General features: G+C 40.3%; 1 protein-coding gene across 3 annotated transcripts; it reads left to right on the top strand.

Annotated features, from left to right (window-relative positions):
- The first annotated feature begins 53 nt into the window (after window positions 1-53).
- On the top strand, window positions 54-14,259 carry LOC135377501 (MAGUK p55 subfamily member 7-like). Of its 3 annotated transcripts, none has more exons than XM_064609956.1 (15): window positions 55-87; window positions 1,578-1,648; window positions 2,225-2,343; window positions 2,464-2,541; window positions 2,612-2,689; window positions 2,791-2,922; window positions 4,362-4,443; window positions 4,957-5,042; window positions 6,445-6,716; window positions 6,970-7,106; window positions 7,187-7,273; window positions 7,414-7,494; window positions 9,650-9,852; window positions 10,808-10,948; window positions 11,012-14,259. In XM_064609956.1, the coding sequence occupies exons 2-15, from the start codon at window positions 1,606-1,608 to the stop codon at window positions 11,204-11,206; spliced, it is 1,734 nt and encodes a 577-aa protein (XP_064466026.1). In that variant the 5' UTR covers window positions 55-87; window positions 1,578-1,605; the 3' UTR covers window positions 11,207-14,259. The 3 variants fall into 3 exon arrangements, with proteins under 3 accessions (XP_064466027.1, XP_064466026.1, XP_064466025.1); XM_064609955.1 differs by lacking the exon at window positions 55-87 and adding an exon at window positions 261-468 and having other exon boundaries at window positions 4,957-5,043; window positions 6,443-6,716; XM_064609957.1 differs by lacking the exon at window positions 7,187-7,273 and having other exon boundaries at window positions 54-87; window positions 4,957-5,043; window positions 6,443-6,716.
- Window positions 14,260-20,566: the final 6,307 nt, after the last annotated feature.

Raw genomic sequence — 20,566 nt, 5'->3', positions numbered from 1 at the left:
TTTTTTTGCGGCAAAATTTTCACGTGACCTCCATGGCCACATGACTATTACACCAAAATGGCGTTCGTATTGTTTACATTGACATTGGTAAGCAGCCTTCTGCTAGTTTGTAAAAGTCTTCGTTGTTGCCGAAATTCCACTTCAAAAAATAGAAAACGATCGAAACCTTTTGACTTACAGGAATAACCGTCGTCCTGACTTTACTGTCTTTACGTCTACTGTAGTCTGAAACACAGTCTCTGCTTTTAAATCTGATAGTAGCATACGCGTATTGTTTGTCTGCTACGATCACTGTCAGTGACTTTCACTAACGCGTACCTCGTAACGAGAATGCCTATGTTACACTGATTACAAGCCCTCGTTTAGAGCTCGGTCGCAAAGGACGGCAAACAAGCACTCTGCTCCGGAGAGGTCACGCAAACGGAGGACATTTGCCTCTTTTTCGTTGTCTGTCATCTAGCTGTCAAAGTGAGACTGTCACATATCACCCATCAACGTGACATGCTGAGAACGTATATTTAATATCTGATTCTTCTTAAGTTTTTGGGAACTCTATTGAAGTTCACAAAAAAGTGCCTGGATTGGACTGACAAATGGCAAGCATGGTTTCTGTACCAAGAAGCGAGGATAAGCTGTGAAACCCTCTTGAGCCCTCCTGCTTGATAATTTAAAGGCAGAAGTTCTAGCTGAAAGCTACAGTTTTCATTGTCTTTGTCGCGATGTGCTTCGCCTGCATATTGTGCTCATCTAAGGAATGATTACACCTAGAGTGTTGTTCCATAGCACAAATATGCATAAATTTTGCGAAGGTGCTACAACTTGTTTTGTCCCATTTAAGATACCCCGCTGTATAGCCTTTGTTTAAATAATTATGCTGCCATGACTCATTTAATTTCTCAGTTTTGTAGAAACTTGTTTTTGTATTTAGTACTGCAACGATGTAAAATCAGAGGTTCTGTTCATTTTGTGTTTGGCATAACAGCTCACATTGTGAATTTGTCTCTTGGACCTCCCAAAAATGAACACAACTGTATCAACTTCATCTAATAATCCATCATCAAGCGAGAATAATAGCAGAAGCCACACACTAGTAAATATAGTGACTTCATACAGAGGGAGCCTTCCATCATTGTCAAGAAAAGATGCTTGCATGAGCAGTTTCCATTTGTTTGCATAAAGTTCAAGTTTCTGGCCAGATTAATTACATTCATTAGTAAGAACTCTGCTTTCTTTTTCTGTGTTGGCTGTCAATCAGCTCTGTGTTCAGTGCCAAGAATAGCTCTTGGGAACGTGCCAGGGAAAGGAGGACTTTCCCTGTGCATCATGGGCACGGTGAGGCCCTGCCAATGCAGAAATGAAGAATTGCACATCACAGAGCTATTGCTCATTTAAGCCATGCTCCAGACATTTATGAGTATAGTGTAGACAGTTGTAGACAGTTCCAACACCAAACTTGTTTTCATGTGGTACTTGGTATTAGTTACCTCGTCCTTTCATTTTGGCGTACGTATTGTACTGACAGTTGACATGACCAAGCTTTATATTGCAACGTCATCTCGAGTATAATTTTTGTGCAGCAAAGATGATGCTTTCCTCTCGAAGGGCATGGCTGTAGGAGGTAAACAAAATGGGAACAACAGTGATCCAGGTGAGTGAGTGTATATGGGTAAATGAAACAAAATCAAATCATGCGTACATGGTATATGGGTGCTTAATATGTACAGGAACAGATGGGTATTATGGTTTAGCAGAGGGCTCATGGCATAGCTTATTACATCATTTTAATGTTGTCCGTCACACCTGACCACTTTATCGGTCATCCATAAATGGCTCCCAAATTTCATGGTAGGTCAGTGCGAGAGAAGCCGGGAAAAGCACTTTCCAGTAAAGTTTCGAACACTTCAAAATTGACACTGCGATAAATATAATTATCAACAATTATTTATAATTTAAGTTGCTTCGCGGCGCTAACATGGAATAAAAAAAAATATAATTTAATATATGATTAACATTGATGAAACAAAGTTCCTTATCAGAAATGTACAGATTCACACTGTCATCATTCCATTTCAGTATTCGGTGACCAAATTACAGACCCAAGTTGAACTAAACCATACTACATATGATGATGTACGTGCTAAATGTTCCAAACTCCAACCTTTCCCCCCCTCTCTCTCTCTCTCTCTCTCTCTCTCCTTTTTTTTTTTCCCCATTATCTTTGAAGCCTTGCAGAAGCTGCTGGCATCTCTAGAACAGGTATGCCAGAAGGCAGACAGCTGGGAAGAAGATCGTGCCTTTCTCACTCAACTGTTTCAAAGCAAAGCCCTCCAGTCGTTAGTTTATGTAGGTTGACATTTCGATCTGTAGCACCGATGTATATGTCTTTTTATTTATTTATTTAATGACATGTATTTCATTTACTGAAAAATTTTAATACTCCACTTCTTTTTGGTTCATTTAAAGATTCACAGTAGGTTATCCAACTTGAGTGGCAAAGAACTTATTCCACTTTCCAAAGATGCCTCGTCTCTCGCGGAAAAGGTAAACATTATTTGTCTTTGTACTATCTGTTCCCCAGTTATAATAGTTTGCTTGTTCTTGCTATGCTCAGGTGCGGAAAGTTCTGCAAAAAAGTACTGCAGGAGAAGCAGAGGAACTCTCTCTGTTGATTTTGTCACCACATTTCAAGGTACCTCATGCTTGAGCTCATTTTTGGAGTCAGGTGGAAGACAATCTTCATTTTGAGTAGTACCTCGAGTATTAATTTATAATTTACTTCTGTTTTGATAGGGATTCCTTGAAGCCCATGATGTTGTAGCAAGGAAGGATTTCCATCCAACACTGCCAGAAGTGGCCCACGATGCATTAGAGGATGAAGAAACTGTGAAGATAGTGCAGCTCGTGAAAAGCAATGAACCCTTAGTATGTTTCACATACCCTAATCACTGCATGCTCCTTTTCACCTGCTGGGTGATTTCACGCCGAATCAGGCAGGGTGGTCCGGTCGACCTCTCCAATTTTTTCCTTTCAAACATCTATTAAAGCCTTGTTTCTAGGAGGCATATTGATACTGAAAGTTGAAAATAATTGGTGTGTTTTTTTTTTTTAATGTATAATCATTCAGACGTGGGCATTTTGACCATTGCGCTTCCTACGAAGTTTGATGCTGTGTATCTTCATACTATTTGACATATTCAGCTCTTTTTTTTTTCTCACATATTGTTAGGGGTGGGTAGCATTGCATCCTAAGTTCTGAAGATTCTAAGGTTTGCCTTTGAGGAGATAAAAAATTGTAAAGTTGTCTCATTTGTAAAATATGGCACGTTTTGGGAACCTCACTAGTTGTCTCCCAGTTGTGATACCCGAAAGTAATCTACATCATTGTGACATGACAAACTCAAAATGGCACGTAAAAAAAAATTTGCTTCAGGGATGGTCGAAGTTACGTTGCAAACGACATTGCGTTATGAACGTAACTTCGACCGTCTTTGAAGCAAATTTTTTTGTGATGTGCCGTTTTGAGTCGTCATGAAGAATGTTTGTGAGTAAAATGAACAATGTCACGAGTCGGAATATATGGGATGTGCGCTGTCGAATTTACGCATTTTCGGTAGACACCCCTCACAAAAAGACTGTTGCGTGCGTTGCCCCAAATCACAATACGATCTACTTGCTATGATAAGAAAGGGCATTTCGAGATGAACACAATGATTTAGATTACTTTCGGGTATCACAACTGGGAGAGGACTAGAGAGGTTCTCAAAACGTACCATTATTTACAAATGAGGCAACTTTGCAATTTTTTATCTTCTCAAAGGCAAACCTTAGAATCTTCGGTACTTAGGAGGCAATGCTATCCACCCCTGATAATATGTGGAAAAAAATTCAGCTGAATATGTCAAATAGTTATGAAGATACGTGGCATCAAACTTCGTAGGAAGCGCAATGGTCGAAATGCCCATATCTGAATGATGATTCATTAAAAATAACCCCCAATTATTTTCAACTACTTTCAGCACCAATATGCCTCCTAGGAACAGGGCTTTAATATATGTTTGAAAGAAAAGAATGGGAGAGGTCGACCGAACCACCCTGCCTGATTCGGCGTAAAATCACCCTGCTGTTATCTCGGTCCACAGCAGAAGTGGGTCTAAAGTGATTTTAGTCCTGTTACTTTTGTGTGAAGCTCTATGACTGTTAAATCAGAAACAGGTTGAAATAGAGTGTGGGATGTGTCATGTGGAATGGCCAGTCTCGTTTGGCCAATGGCTAAACATGTCATCCTGCTGATATTTTACGCATATCTCTTTTGGTAAACAGAACCGTGAATAATGTTTCAGAATTGTTTGTTTTTGCTGCAGGGAGCAACAATTAAGTACAACGATATAGCAAAAGCCATAACCATTGCCAGGATTTTGCATGGTGGAGCAGCCGACAGGAGTGGTACAGTATATTTTTATGTCTCTTAAAAGGTGGTTCACAAATGGGTATTTTGTATGTACTATTGCATCTTCTTACATATGTCCTGCACTATCCAGCTATAACTCAAAATTAATAGTGTAATGATGTGTACACAGATTGTACACCAGTGTGCACCAGTATTCATCACTTCAACAACCATTCTACCTTTTTATTAAGTTCATATTGATTTATTGTTTTGCCTTCCAAGTGGTCAGACTTGCCGCTGTCTGGGCAGTCAGAAATAACATCATCAGTGATACACAGCATTTGAGAGTGTAAATGGAATTGCCCTTATTTGTTGAATACCAAACACTTCAGAGCGTTGTTTTGACATTAATTTTAAATTTGGTGCAGGTTGTATATGATCATCTGCAGTACATTTGCCCAATCACTAGTCAGTGACTGAGTAGCACAGTTTGAGAACCACCGTTATCAAAAAAAAAGAATATTGTTTGTCATATTTAATGTAGGTACTATTACATTTTTCTGGTCTAGGATTGATCCACGTAGGTGATGAAGTACACGAGGTGAATGGGATCAGCGTTAAAGGGAAAGCACCTCATGATGTGGTTAACATACTGGTAAGTAATACTGTTTGTACTGATTCCCCTATGGTGCTTGAGCATAACTGAGGAAATTTGTTAGGAAAAGTGACCATATTTGGGGTGAAATTAAAGTACAGGCATTGGCCTGCCAGCACAGTTCAAAAGACAATGTTTCATAGGAACTGAGAACTTCTTTTTTTTTTTCCTATGACATATCGTGAAGTCTAATGTCATTAAGAAGCTTGGGTTTCTTATGTGTTAATCTCAATCTCAATCTTAATCTTAATCTCAATCTTAAGCTTTGGAAATTCAGTTAATCAAGACGTCAGGAATCCGGTTGTGCAACTGAGCATGGTTTGATGCTTGCAGATTTATTCTGAAAATGCCCATAGCTTCTTTCTTTTAAAAATTTTATGCTCGTGATATCTGTCAGTAAAATGCAGCAACAGACTGTGTGTCTGCCTTGGTCGTTACGAGAAAATGTGTACTGAAACCGTGCTCTACCTTTTTCTTCCATATCGGGGTGTCACAGGAGGTGAGTAACAATTTGTCTTGAAATTATATTAACATTGTCTGTGAGGTATGTCATGTCTGGTTGTAGGTCTAACTCTGGAAATTAAGAACATAACTTACAAAGTAAATACGAAGGAAATTCGGTTCATGTCAAGCTATGGAGTAGAAGTGAATAGAACGAGAAGAGAAAGAGAGTAAAACTTCGGACACACTTGCATCACTGATTTATGCATCATCTCTTTCTTGGATATATCATCCACTTAATCAACTTGTTACATGATGATGTAGACACGTGTGTGTGTGTCCCCCTTAACACATGTCATGCATGTCTAAGAAGTTGTACCAGAAACTATTCTTACTCATGGTAGTGCCACAGTGGTGTAACTACTGAAAGAAACAGTAACTTTTATTAACGATCATGATGAGTATACACTAGAGCTTCCATGTTGATTTTGTTTCTTGATATTTAATGTAGTAACATGCCCATGTATTAATACTCCTAACTCTGTCGGTACATTATCTGTGGCGAACTCCCTGGTTCACTATGCATGACTAATGTTGCAGACAAACATGTCTTTTGTGCAAAGGGACTACGGTCTATCCTTTCACATAAATTGCAGTTGTTGTTTTTGGTGATCATCCATTCTATTGTATTTATGCACGCTTTGACGGATGTCGTTATAAAAAGGTCCATGCCTTCCATGGATTACAGATTGGTCATTGGGTTTAGTACCTTTGATATACGTGTAAATTCTTAGAAAACTTCCTTCATAAAAATAAGTATTTATGCTGTGCAACACAGCTCAATAGCAAATTCATTACATTATGTACTGCAAAGGTACTGGCCAATGAAAAACAAAGAGAAGAGGTAATTGCAGCTCTTCTCTTCATGCACACAGTGCTGATTCTTTTATGGTTGTCACAGCAAAGCCAAGATGGGACAATCATGCTGAAACTGGTACCTGGGCAAGAAGTAGTATCAGCACAAGAGAGCAGGGTTCGAGTGCGGGCTCTCTTTGACTACGACCCCATGGAGGATCCCCTGATCCCATGTCAGGAGGCTGGGCTTCCCTTCAGGAGAGGCCAGGTGCTGCATGTTGTAAGCCAGGAAGATCCGTACTGGTGGCAGGCGCGTCGTGAAGGAAATGAACGATGTGGGCGTGCCGGTCTCATTCCTGGCTGTTCCCTGCAGGAGAGGTGGGCTCTCCCACGCTTGTCTTGTCTTTGGTGCCATGTTTTTTTTTTGCATGACGACCTAGCACTGGGAACGGGACAGAGAGAGGAGACGACAGGACAGGTGCTAGGTCGTCTCCTCTCTCTGTCCCGTTCCCAGGGCTAGTTCGTCATGCAAGATCAACACCAACACGCCCGGTTTTTCACCTTGATGTTTTTTTGCATTTGAGTGGTTTCGGTTGTTTTATTTTGTAAACTGCTTCCACTAATCTTTTAGGCGGTTTGCCGAGATGCGAACTCTAAACTTTGATAGTGATGAGGACAGCATTCTGCACAGCTGTAGTTCTCCGCTTAAAAAAGATGCAAAACCGAGGAAGATAAAGAAGGTCATGTATGATGTTACAGACAATGAAGGTGAGTCTGCGGTTCATTGAAAGCTCTTTTCTCTTTTTTTTTTTTGTAAAAATTACATTTTAGTTTTGAATCGTTTTAAGATTTTGATAGAGAGCTGATAGCAACGTACGAAGAAGTTGCCAAGTGGTATCCAAAGCCTGGATTTTACCGTCCTGTTGTGCTTATTGGTAGGTCAAATATTATGTTCTGCATCGGTTAAGGAAAGTGAAAGTGGATGCATTTATTTCAGAGTGCATGTGCTATTGAATACTGTGCAGATAGTCGTTTATTGATATACACATTGTGTTGATGATTGTCCTCATGTCAGGTCCTCCAGGAGTGGGCCGAAACGAACTGAAGCGGAGGTTAATTGCTAGCGACCCTGACAGGTTCAAGACAACCATACCAAGTAAGTTGTCATAACCTGTTATACTTTTCACCTGGCTACTCTCACATGGCTTGCTTAGCTTAAGATCACGGGTCTCATCCCAGCCGACGACAGTAGAAATGTGGGAAGGTAAGCATTGCTTCTAGCACCGTGTGTCGGAGATTTCCAACACACCATAAAGAACCCCCAAATGGTCGAAAGTGTCCGCAGTCCTACCCTGAAGCACATGTAGCATGTAGACACACAAGTGTGAGCGGACTTGCCTTACATGTAAATTTACTCCAATTATTGCTTTTCTCACATATGCTTTAGGTGGTGAAGTTGGAGTAGTTAGGTAGTTTGATTAGAATTTCCAAGGTGTTTGAGTAGAACTCAAGTTGTGATCAGCACATATCAACACAGGCAGAGAGTTTCAACATACTAACTTCATTTCACTAGTGCACAGAACTGTGAAGTGATAATTATAACCGCTGTTATCCTATTACTCATGATAACACAGCAGAACCCCATTATTGTAAATCTTCTTTTAGTAAAAACCTGGTTATTGTAAACGCAAGCACCAGTCCCGACTGAATTTTTTACACCTTCTGTGGCTTGCTGTGCTGATATAGTAAACCACAACAACTCAGGATACCAGTTATTATAGAAATTATTTGGCATGCTGGCATGGTTGCTGTCATCAGAGGCATGAGAGAGGGAGAAACAGACCAAAACACCAAAACAGGCATAAGGAGAACTCTGTTTAGTGCTGGCGCTGCGTGTGCCGCCATTGCCAGCTCCTTCCATCATTTCAGTGCCGCCTCTGCACATTTGTGTTGGAGTCAGTTCTAGTCAACAAGAGGAAACAAGAACTGATGTAAGAACTGACACAATTACCAAAGGCAAAAGTAGGAAACGACCAGCTTCGATAACCGATTTTTTAATCCCACATAAGTGATTTTGCCAGCATTACAGTTCTTGTTCCGAGCCCAGTAAGCCATTCATTCATTTTCACTGCCTTTTTGTACCTTTTACGAGGATTTTGAAGGATTTTTTAGGTGTTCCTGATATAGTATATCTATGGCTTGGTCCTAACCCATTTACTATAAAGGTGTTCTACTGTATATCAAGTTTCAAAAGATCTGGAGCATAATCTAGGTGTTGGCACAGTTGCCATTACTTGCAGTTACAGAAAGCAGCAATGCTAGGAAAGCTCTAGGAGAGGTATTGTCACATACTGCGGCAATAACTGTATACGTACATGGTGTCCAAAGCTAACTTGCACCGGGGTCTAAAAAAACATGGTGCGTCATAAGCGAACGAAAACTACCGAATAGTGTGAGGAGTCGTGTGTCCTAATCGCCTGTATTTTTTCACGGTGGCTGATTAATTAATTAGGCACAATTAATTAGTTAAGTTTTTTAATTATTCGTGCCAGGGCCGAGCTGCAAATTGGAAAGTTGTAGAGTGTGTTGAGAAACCCATTGCAGCTCCGTAATGTAAAAGCCTGAGTCTGGGCACACAGAGGGATGACACACAAGTCACGTCATGTGTGTTGTATGTCGTCCCTCTGTGTGCTCAGGCTCAGGCTTTTACATTATGGAGTTCATCCACCAGCTAACCCGCGTCTATTGCTATTTGGCCATTGCAATTGTTTCCTTCAGCATACACCTTGCATGGAGTTTTTTTTTTTTCCTGGTAAGAAAGAACGCGCGAAATCCGATAGCCCGCATCAATGTGTCACAGCCTCTTGGGAGGACACCAACAGGCAGACCATACCGAATCCCGCTGCAGGCACCTGGTTGGCTATGTAGCTTGTAAAATAACATGAAGTTGTAAACTATCAGAGAGAATCCAGTTCAGACCAAAGCATATACGTCAAAGCGTACGGGCAGCAAATTACTTTGCAACCTTTCTAGTATCACAGCATCCTCAGAGGTAAATGGACAGGATAATTTAGCAACATGTAGCTACGGAAAACAGATTTGAAACACATTTGAGAAAGAAATTTCGGGAAATTAGGATCGCTTTCCCAGTTGACTATAACCTGTCGATGTGTGGTAGAGCATTTACTATATTTAGTGTATGGATACAGTGAACCTAATTTACTGTATCCCAAATTTACAATGTGTAGGGTTACTATAAATTGTCACTACTGTGTTGAACTGAATGTTAATTTCAGTATCCTCATTTGCAGACACAAGTAGGCAGCGGAAACCATGGGAAATAGATGGCAAAGACTACTACTTTGTAAACAGAGCGTATATGGAAGAAGAAATACGGAGAGGAAAGTTTATAGAGCACGGCGAGTATAAAGGAAACCTCTACGGGACCAGCATTGAGGCCGTGCGATCCATTGTGAACGCTGGTTATGTCTGTGTCATGAATCCACATCCACAGGTAGTATTCTAGATACTGATCATCTACTTACTAGTGATTAGTAATTTTAATATTACCAGTATTCAGCCAGCTTGAAGTACTCACTGATACATCATTAGAGCCTGAAGTTTACTGTAAATATGCTTTTTTTTTTTTTTTCGGTTCAGGGGGGGGGCTAAAAATCGGGTAAATAAACGTGCTCTAAATTAATGCGAATTCAGGTGAAAATCTTTCAGTATGCTAAATTCAGGGAGAAATCGGGCTGAGTTACTCAAACTAACTGTACCGGTTCGGTACAAACGGTGATGTAACTGCATTTGCTGTCAAACAAGTTAGTGTGCATTCCTGCAGACATCCCAGTGAGGGCAATTTGCCGGGTAAAAATGGGGTTTCACCCTAAAGAGGCAATCCTTCAATTCAGGTTAAACCCGAAAACTTCAGGCTCTATACATAGTTCAGTTAGTTCGGATTGTGATGCTTGCCAGAATTCTGATTTTCATTGTATAAGCGTGAATGCAAGTGCAGTACAGCAGACTCTATAGAGACATACTTTTATATGATAACCCATCTGATAAAGCAAGCAAACAGTCTCCTATGGCACTATTTGTGGTGGACTCTCCACTTAACTCATACACTCACTCATCACTCGTTCACTTCCAGGCTAGTTCATCATCTCCTTGCTATCACATTTGAGTTATGTTTATGCTTCACTTGTGTCAGTACACATCTAGCTTTCACAAGTGCCTTGGCACCTTTTTGTGGGTGTACCTATGCATTTCTTAAGCACACTGCCTACCTGATGTGCATCGAATTTTTATTAAACCTTTTCACCTCATTGTAAGTTATGTTAGTTTCATTTGAACGTTATTGAAGGGGGCAGCTGCAGCAAATTATAGATAGATTTAATATACTGTAACTATTTGGACAGAGACAGTTTAAGTTTATCGTTGTCTTATAAGAAATGACTGACCAACAGGCTCTCAAGATGCTACGGACAGCAGAACTGAAGCCCTTTATTATCTTCATTAAACCACCGTGCCTAGAAGTTTTAAAAGAGACTCGAAATAGAACAGCTGCCCGTTCAACATTTGACGAGAACTGTTCACGAGGGTTCACGGTAAGAGACCTTCAATGTTTGACCTGTGAATGAGAATGTGCTCACGCAATGCCTCGTTTCCAGGATGACGAGTTCCAGGAGATAGCTTACTTGGGTCAGAAAATTGAGTTCCTCTACGGCCACATGTTTGACATGACCATAGTCAATGAAGACCTGACCCAGGCGTTCTTTGAGTTGATGGCTGTTGTCAAGGGCCTGGAATGTGAGCCTCAGTGGGTGCCAGTCAGCTGGGTTGTAACCTCCCAGAGAGTAATTTGATTTTGGTTTTGGCTTATTTTATTCGACATCTGCTCGTGAGAGTTGTATGTTTGCTGAAGGGTGTACATTGTCATCTTGTCTTATAGTGTATACAACGCGTTCTCTCTAAAGTAATATTTATAATGTCATATCATATTTATTTGGTTTAGGTTACCGCCGTGGCTATCGATGTCTATATTTGCGTGTAAATTTGTCACAGAATAGCCGAGTGTGATGCAGCAGTTGCAAGCTGATTCCTTTTGATGACTAACAAACGATCCATGCTTTGTGGGTGAGAAGTTGAAAGAGACAGAGAGGAAGATAAGTCAGGTCCCCATAGAAACAACATATATTTTTGTTGGCTAATAAGATTTGTGATGCACTGTTTCTCGTACAATATGCCGAACTAATTTTTATGTCGTGCTCTTTGTTTTCTATATATATATATGTGTGTGTGAAAAAGGATACCCGTATTGTATCTGTTGCTCCTGACTTATTTAGGACTTACCCTGAATTCCATTCAAGTGAAAGCAAGTTTTTGCAAAATGTATCACTGCATTGCAACATGCTAGTGAGCTACTTGTTCAGACATGTTTTTGATATTGATGCGAGGAAAAGAAAATTAATAAGTTGTATGTGCAAAACTGTGAGATTGCACAACTGAAGTTGAACAAACATTGTGAGCATACTGAAACCACTTTTAATAAGTGATTTCGTGCACCATTTGCTGCCATATGCCATCCTGACCACAGGTGCCATTGTTATGGAACGGCTTTGCATGTGCTCGTATGAGAATGAGTCTGCATCAAACGACTGGTTATGAGCCCCTATGTAGTATTGTTCCTGATAGTCCGTTTGAAAATCATAATTTGTACCTGTAACTCAGGTGATCTGCTTCCTGAATGATACCATTTACCTTGTATTCTTGAAAAAATAGTATCATGGTTTCACTGGATCATGACATGAACTTATTTAGGCTGATCAGAAACTGCTGTAGTCACACAGCCCGGCATGATTTGCCGACTCGGGTTGTCGGTTGTAAAGTATGTGGCAAAGCAGAGCAGTAGTCTTTTGTAAAAGACTAAGTATCCCCATTATCTGCTGTAGCTAGGGGTGTGCGAATATTCGAGTTCTCGAATTCGAATCGTGTATAAAAGGCTTGAACTATTTGATTCGCGAATCGAATATCCATTATTTGATTTTTCGAATATTTGACTATTCCACGAATATGAACGACACAACCCGAAAGTGGGCTTCACCTGATGCTTCCGTGCATGAGGTGAAGCCTGCTTTACGAACTTGCCCTTGCTGCAGGATCAACACAGGCCGGACGTAGTTTAAGTTAACGTTATCTAAACTTAGTTTTGTAGACATCGTCTGTGGAAGGGGTGGCGCCCCTCCCACATACAAGTTAGGGGTGCCGACAGGGGGCTTTAATTTGATGTTTGTGAGGTTACTCTTGAGTAATGACTACAGCCCACAAACAAGAAGGGTGTTTTAAAGATGTCCTTTATGTCTAAAATTTCAGCAGTGCAATTTCCTCGGGTGAGAGCAAAGAAACTATAGGGTGTTCATGGCAAAGCTGAGGCAGGATATCAATTCATTTGTTTCACAAATGGCCTGTGGTTGTCTGAAACGATTACAGCCTCATCCGTATAACATGCTACTGCTGGACATAAAATTTTGAAATGAACGTAGCCACTCCAGTACTCCAGTAGTAAGTGTACTAAAGTGTAGGCTCCTCTGAAAAGCAGGAAGCAGTCTGATGTAAAATTAAAGAGTAAGGGCTTTAAACAGAAGAATTGCATGTCTCTCTTGTTACAGTGGGCCACAAAATGGAAACTTTTATTGCGAAAGTCACATATTGTAAATTTTGCACAAATATTCGATATTCGATTCGGTATTTGGAATTTTTTCTCCCATTTGGTTCGATATTCGATTCAACTTAAAATATTCGGATTCGCACACCCCTAAAGCACCTTCTTTATAGTCAAAGTGAGTGCATAATTTTCATTTTTAGGTGATACACTCAAAGCATTGGCAACATCACCTGTGTGATTTCAAGTTTTCACCCATTTATTCCCTTCTCCATGTGGTGTCATTGATTAATTTCTAACTCCCAAAGGTACATGGCAGAGGCAATTCATGAAGTACATAATACAAGTCTAAAGCTTCCAGAAGAAGAACAGTCCCTGTTCGAAATATCGGCATCGGCCAACAATCTACCAGGCTAATTTTTTTGTCTGTACAGTGAAAGATTAGCACTGCTTCTGCAGCCACAGAAGCTCTGGTAATGTGATGTCACTCGCTAATGCATGCTAAGGTAATGCATGTTTGACCAATATATCCACCTTTAACTGTGGTTTGCTTGCTGGACAGAAAGAAAGAAAAAGTCCCGATAATACTCAAGTGTATCAATACCGCCTGATTTCGCCACAAATTACAAATACTTAAAATAGCATCCTATTTTCGTCCCCCCGAATGTAACCTGAAAAAGCCAGACCCCAAATACATGTTCAGAGTTTCAAGTATTTACACTCACCAGCAGGGGTATAGTGAGGAGGGGGAGAGGAGGGGGTCTAGCTGGCGAGCAGCTGGCCACTTTTTATGTATGGCACCATTTTTTCACAGTGGCTCAGGTTGATTCGCTGAAGTGCTCAATAGATATGATCACCACTGGCTGGTGATCACCGGTTCTCTTTTTTTTTTTTTTTTCTGGCTACACCCCTGCCCACCAGCTATTTTTCCTCTACCTCAAATAGCCTAACTATATCTTGTGTGGTGGACGCTGGGAAATGATTTCTTGCTGCAGAATTGGATCCCTCGACACTAGAGATTTGCTCCTTGTTGAGGCCTAGAGGTTTTCTACGTTTCATTTGCTCAAGTCTCATTATTTTACGCAGAAGTATATAGGTGTTACTACAATACACATTTTGTACTGTGTGTTTGTACTGTGCAGCTTGTACGAGATAATGCTACAGCCAGGTTCCTTTAGCTGATGTTTTGATTAAGCTACAGCTACTCAAAAATCTATACTCATTTTGATTAGTGTGGAGCAGGTGATTTTTTTTTTTTTTTAATTCTGCGTTAGCGCCGTGGAGCAACTGTGGCCATGAGTGGCGTACAGACGTCGACCGATGGGGAGAGGACAGCACGGAGGAATGGGGGACAGGGGTCAGTATGTGTCCTGGGTCGACTTCAGAGGGAACTGTGCCAACGTTTGTCTGGAAAGTCTGCCGGAAAACCCAGGGAAAACCCCGCACAGCACAGCCGGTGCAGTGATTCGAACACGTGTTAGCTCCCAGTCTCTGCGTGCAAAGCGGCCACCCTAACCAGTATGCCACAGGAGCTGGTGGGACAGACGATGTATCGCATAAATAAATATAAAGTTGTGCTAGCTATCCATATATCGCAGTGTTCAGTTCTATGATCCAGTGAATATTTTTTTTTTTTTTCATATTGTCTTAAGTCTGATAGAACATGCGTAATTTAAAGGCAAACCTGCATGAGGAGTGCATTTGTATTTTTTTTTTTTTTTTACACTATCGCAATGTTTTATGCTTTTATTATTATATGCTTCAGTAGTACTTTGGAAAATGAAGATAATGCTCATACAGACATGTTAACCTGACCATATATTTGATTGCAAACACTTTTCTCTGACTTTTTTTTTAAGTTGCAAAGCCCTCGCATAAAAAAAAAGTGCGAAATTTTTGTACCAACATTGATTGATGTGCAGGAATCACAAAATTTGTGATATTGAACTTTGTCACAGACATCACACTGCCAGATTGCTTATAATGTTATATTGCCATTTCAAAGATGTTCCAATTCACTCGCATTAGTGAAAGTGACTACATAATGTTATGGGTTTCATGGATAAGATGTTCTGTAACTTTGTATGTTCCTAGCTGTGTTCAATGCCTTTATTGTAGTGGCTTAATGAGTTCTGAAAGAATACTTTAGAGTGTTGTGCAGTGAATTATAGCAGAGTTCATACAGCTCTATAAAATATTTAATTAACTTTTGTCCATGCATTACAATTACCAACTTTGTATACAGTTTCATACAGTATCGCATAACATTGTTTCCAACGTCATCATCATTTTAATTTATGTGCTCTTGTCTCTAAACTTTTGTGATATGAATTACAGTAAAATGGAACTGCTACATTTCTTTTCTCTTTCTTTCTTCTGTTTTATTTGTTTGTCTTTCTGTAACCTGGAAGTAAAAAAATCTTATGCTAACTTCACAAAAGCCCCTCTAAAACCCAATGCCTAGCAATAATTTCCGTGTCATTTTACAACATGTAGCAGTGTTTTCTTTTTGTTTTTTTAATGGGTTTCAGATTTGTTGAAATCCTTGACATGTTTCGTGGTTTCATGACAGCAGTCTCACGTATGAACCCTGTTATAAACGTTCACTATTTAATTAAGATTGAGAGCAACAATGAACTTATGCACTATGCTAAATAAAACCTTATTTTGTAATATTTATGAAGAACTCCATCCGATACGCTTAAATATAGCCTGCCATATGCTTATGAATTTCCCACTGCCAGTTTATGATACACAAGCTGTCTTGTGATGTTCACACTTAATGCTGGGATCTTCATTCCCCACTTGTGTGCACAGAAAGGAACATGTCCCATTGAGGAGCAAAAACATAGAAACATGTGGGTTCCTCATTGTTGCTACATGCTTCATGTCATGTAAACTTTCTTGTTGAATCCTTTTGTACAAAAAAAAAAGTATGTTGCTTGGCTTTGTCCAGAACTTAGCTTGCCACTCCTTCAGTACAAATGAGATGCTGCGATATTTTTGTGGGGGAAGCCACACGCTTTGGTAGCTATGTGAAGGTCACAAATACAGTATCGCATGTTCAGGTTAATGCAGTGGAGACCGTTTATAGTCGACCTCGTGGGAATTGCGGGGAAGCAGTGCTCAGCACTTCATTATAAGCAACATCGTTGGGCAAAGGCACAATACCTAGTAGCACTATGCTATCATCGGTACTATGTTGAGCTCACATTAGCTTCTTCCCTGTGTAGCTTTAAAAAGACTGTGAATGCTATGTTGATGTTTTTTTTTTTTTTTTTTGTCTTGTCTTGAGTCGCTGGTGCTTTGTATCCTTCTCAGTTGCTGTTGTTTGGTGTATTTTATTGCACTTTATCGCACGTTGGTATGTGATGGCAACGTAGGAACCGACTCCTATACCACATACAGTCAACCCTCGATTTATGAACCTTCGATTTATGAATTCCCTCGTTTTAGGAACACTAGCACGAGGAACCAAACTTGTTACATGCATTTTTCCCTCGTTTTATGAACCTCGATATTCGAATAATGAATAGAATTTCTGGGAACCAACTAGGAGTTGCACAGCGTTTTTGCCCTCAATTTAGGATCGGATCGTTACGAGGCCAACAAAAACCTTCAAAGGGATTATTCGTGGTCTTATGAATGACGCCTGAACGGACAAAACGTTTTCGAGGTATTGCACCCTCATTTCTTAACCCCCCCGAAATCCGAACAACAAACGGGTTTTTGCAGAAGTGTTCCTGACCTCAATTGACACAGCGGAAGGCATGGTCCAAAGCAAAATTAAACTATTTAGTATTGCATAATAAACAGAGTGTGAATGCGCTAACATCTTTGTTTTGTGAGACTGATACAGCAGAAGGCATGGTCCAATTATCATGGTCCAAAAATTACACAATATGTATAAACACAATATCAACTCGAAAATACTGTTCCATTTGCTCGATAGTACTCACTTAACGGAATTTTCGATTTATGAATCCCTCGATTTATTAACGATTTTTCGGGGAACCGAAGGTGTTCATAAATTGAGGGTTGACTGTATTTGCTTTTGGCCCTTGTTTATTTGGCTCACAGGTTGCTCTCTCGTTTGACTGGAAATTATTTCCCCTTTGTGGGAGCACTGTCAGAAATCAATACCGTATTACTGCACATTTCTCGACATGCCCGAATCAAAAAGAGGGTGACCAGCATGCCGGAGAAACCCGTATTTTCCAGCACGCCGACATATGATACCAGAGGTGTGATTTCGAAAATCTGGTCCACCTCGTAAAATCTGGCATGCCGAGAAATGCGCGGTAATACTGTACCGTAAATAAATAATATGTTTCCAAAATTAAAGAGGCACTATGTACTAGCTTTGTACTGTGTTAATCTAGGTACAATGAAAGAGCATTTTTTTTAGTGGAAACATTGTGTCAGCTGCTTTGAGAAGCATAGCACAGCATTGATAGCATGCTCAGCATTGTGAAACCATACAATTTTGTCATGTTGCTTTTTTATCATTGTCACTATAAACATCAAGTTGTCACTTGAAACCATAAAACTTTGTGATTTGTCAGTGAGCTCATTCCACCCATGTTACCCAGTTAACCACGAAGTGTCACAAGTGCAAGTTCTACTAGTTTGATCTTATCATCATCGAGTCCGTCTAGTGCTACCATATCCAGAGCAACTGCCACCATGACCTTGTCTCTAGAGGCACTCATGTAATGACAATTTTCGTCGTGAAGCACGTATTGACAGATAAAACTGAATGCATCTTTCTAGCTTTTATTGTATGCTCACACAATCTAGTTTGTCGACTTGAAATCCTACAAAATGGTAGCCAAAAATGTAGCCATTGTGGCCAATGTTCTATTGATATAGCAAATATTGCACAAAAATTATGTGCAAGGTACAGTTTGTTGTCGCATCATATTCCCCCTCATGTTGATAAAAAACTGTTATCAGTGTTAATATTTTGGAGTCACAAGACACTAAAACAGCCAATTTGAAGCCAGTCACCATCTTGTGAAGCTGTAAACAGATTTTGAGGATACCTCAAGCTTGCCGTCGAGATTGACCACAACTGCACTATGTGTAGTAGAGCATTGGCCATGTGCAATATGAATGTGCATAGAGTTCAACGTACATGTGACTATACCCAGTGTTGTTCTATATGCGGGATGACTAAAAATGATTTCCACTGTATTAATGAGAATGCTGTTGGCAGTTACCTATTATAAATACTGCACCAAGTTTGACATTTGAGCATGTAATGATGCAATGTCAAGTAGAAAACCCTAGAAAACTACCAAAGTTTATGTGTACCTCCATTGATATATAGGATGGTTCCTTGTGTGCCTGCATCATGCAGACTCGTTGTTGTGGGTATTTTGTAATAAATTCCATATTCCTTGACATCCGTTTGTAGGACAGAAGCCGATGCTTCACTGGAGTTATCTGGACTGCCAAGCAATGCTAAGAGAGAAACACTGCTTTCATCTCTGTGATTCCTAATATGTATGCTAAGAACAGTGCTCTCAAACACTTGTGCCCTCCAGAATCTCTACTGTTGGAAATGGCTTTTTCTTGTGTCCTTCATATAGCAGCTACCTAACCTTCCTTTCGTAGTGTGTATTAATTTAAAGATACAGTGTTCTCAGTAAAAGGAAAACAATTTAGACACACGGTCTCTGTCTAGTAAATACATACTGCATAACTAAGCATCAAATTTACATATTGAACTCTGAACAAGCTTTGTTTATATAGTGAAGCAGCATTTTCTTGTCTTCCAAATCACAGTGTCACACATTTTCCTTTTAAATTTACCTGTTGCAAGAGGAAGGATACTCTTCTAACTTAATGGGGTTTGTGGCAGTATACAATAGGTCTCATTGGATAGATGAAGACAACTTGCATCAGTGTGATCCTGTAGTCTAAGTTTTACAGCACAGGGGAAAATACACGCATCAAAAATGGCAGGCATTCGTGCCAGTGAGGCTGCTGATAGTTACGCATGCTTACTGCAGTACTGATGCAGTTAGCCACCGATATCAATATGTCCCAAGCCCTTTGAGCATGAAAATGATTGTGATATTGTGTGAATGTGACTGCATTTAACCGAATCTTGAATTTTATTTCATATCTCCCTGCTTGCCACATAGAAATACCAAATTTGTATCTTCTTAATAAATAGACTACATGATGACAATGGTTTGTTATGTGCTGTGTGAAGCCAGCTTGTGTAATTTATAGTAAAGACCATTTGCAATGATGCTTTGCCAACGAACATCTCGACTTAGGAACCGAACACGTGCCATGTAGTTTGTCTGAATACTATGGAGACACGCGTTTCAAATTATAGATAACAAAAATTGAAGATCGGTTCTCCGCTGCCATGTTGTCTCGTTTCACAGACAATAAGGGCTTGTCCAAAAGCTCACTGCTATGAGTTTACGAAAGTACTTAAATGGACACACATACGGGTGTCCAGGCTAACATGCAGCGGGGTCTAAAAAAAACATGGTGCGTCATATAGCGAATGAAAACTGCAGAATATTGCGAGGAGAATATCGCGTGTTCTAATCGCCTGTATTTTTTCATGGTGGCTGATTAATTATAAATAGCTAACTTTTTAATTATTCGTCGATCTTAGGCGCCGAGATGTGCATTGGAAAGTTGTAGAGCGTGTCGAGAAACACCTATCGCAATTGTTTTCTACAGCGTACGCCTTTGGAGGTGTTTCCGTGGTAAGAAAGAACGTGCGCGAAGTCCGAAAGTGTACCACGAGGCAAGCGAGCGCGCCTGGATTTCAGAGCTCTCAAGCGTACAGCAGAACTACCACATCCGTTATCTGCCGAGAAGTATCAACCTTTACTTTGCGCGGAAGGATTCCTACTTCCTTTGGAAAGCTTACTCATCAGGAGAGACACAGGATTGTCTCACAAGGAAGTACGCTTGCAAGTGAAAGCAAACGAGAACAACGAATGCACAATGCACTTCGTGTTGGCCACAAACGCATCTCAAACATAGTTGCCAGCTGATCGATAGCAGCGTGGTTATCGAAACTAAATTACAGGTTTCCTGGCGCATACGTATCACACAGATTCTTTTTGCCGTTGGTATATTTATTGCGCTTTGTTTGGTCGGTAACATTTTGAATCATTATGCAACCTCGAAGAACATGCGTCACGTGCATGCGCGTACTTCTGGTAGTCCACCATAACTACTTCAGTTGAGCGCCGCCGACAGCTGTTGACGCATCCGGGGAGGGTTGGGTATTCCATGCTGACAGGCGATAGCGTATCAGCACCTCACCTGAAGGTCGCTTCTCGGCAGATAACGGATCTAGTAGTTCTTCTGTACGCTTGAAAGCTCTGAAATCGAGGCGCGCTCGCCTCATGTCACGTCGTACACTTTCGGATTTCGCGCGTGTTTTTTCTTACCAGGGAAAAAACTCCACGCAAGGCGTACGCTGTTGGAAACAATTGTGATGGGTGTTTCTCGACATGCTCTACTACTTTATAATTCACATCTCGGCCCTAAGACGAATAATTAAAAAGTTAGTTAATTAATT

This window comes from Ornithodoros turicata, chromosome 1, assembly GCF_037126465.1.
Source record: "Ornithodoros turicata isolate Travis chromosome 1, ASM3712646v1, whole genome shotgun sequence".
Classification (NCBI taxonomy): Eukaryota; Metazoa; Arthropoda; class Arachnida; order Ixodida; family Argasidae; genus Ornithodoros; species Ornithodoros turicata.
Note: the sequence above shows the minus strand (reverse complement) of the source record. Positions and strands in the feature narration are given on the sequence as shown.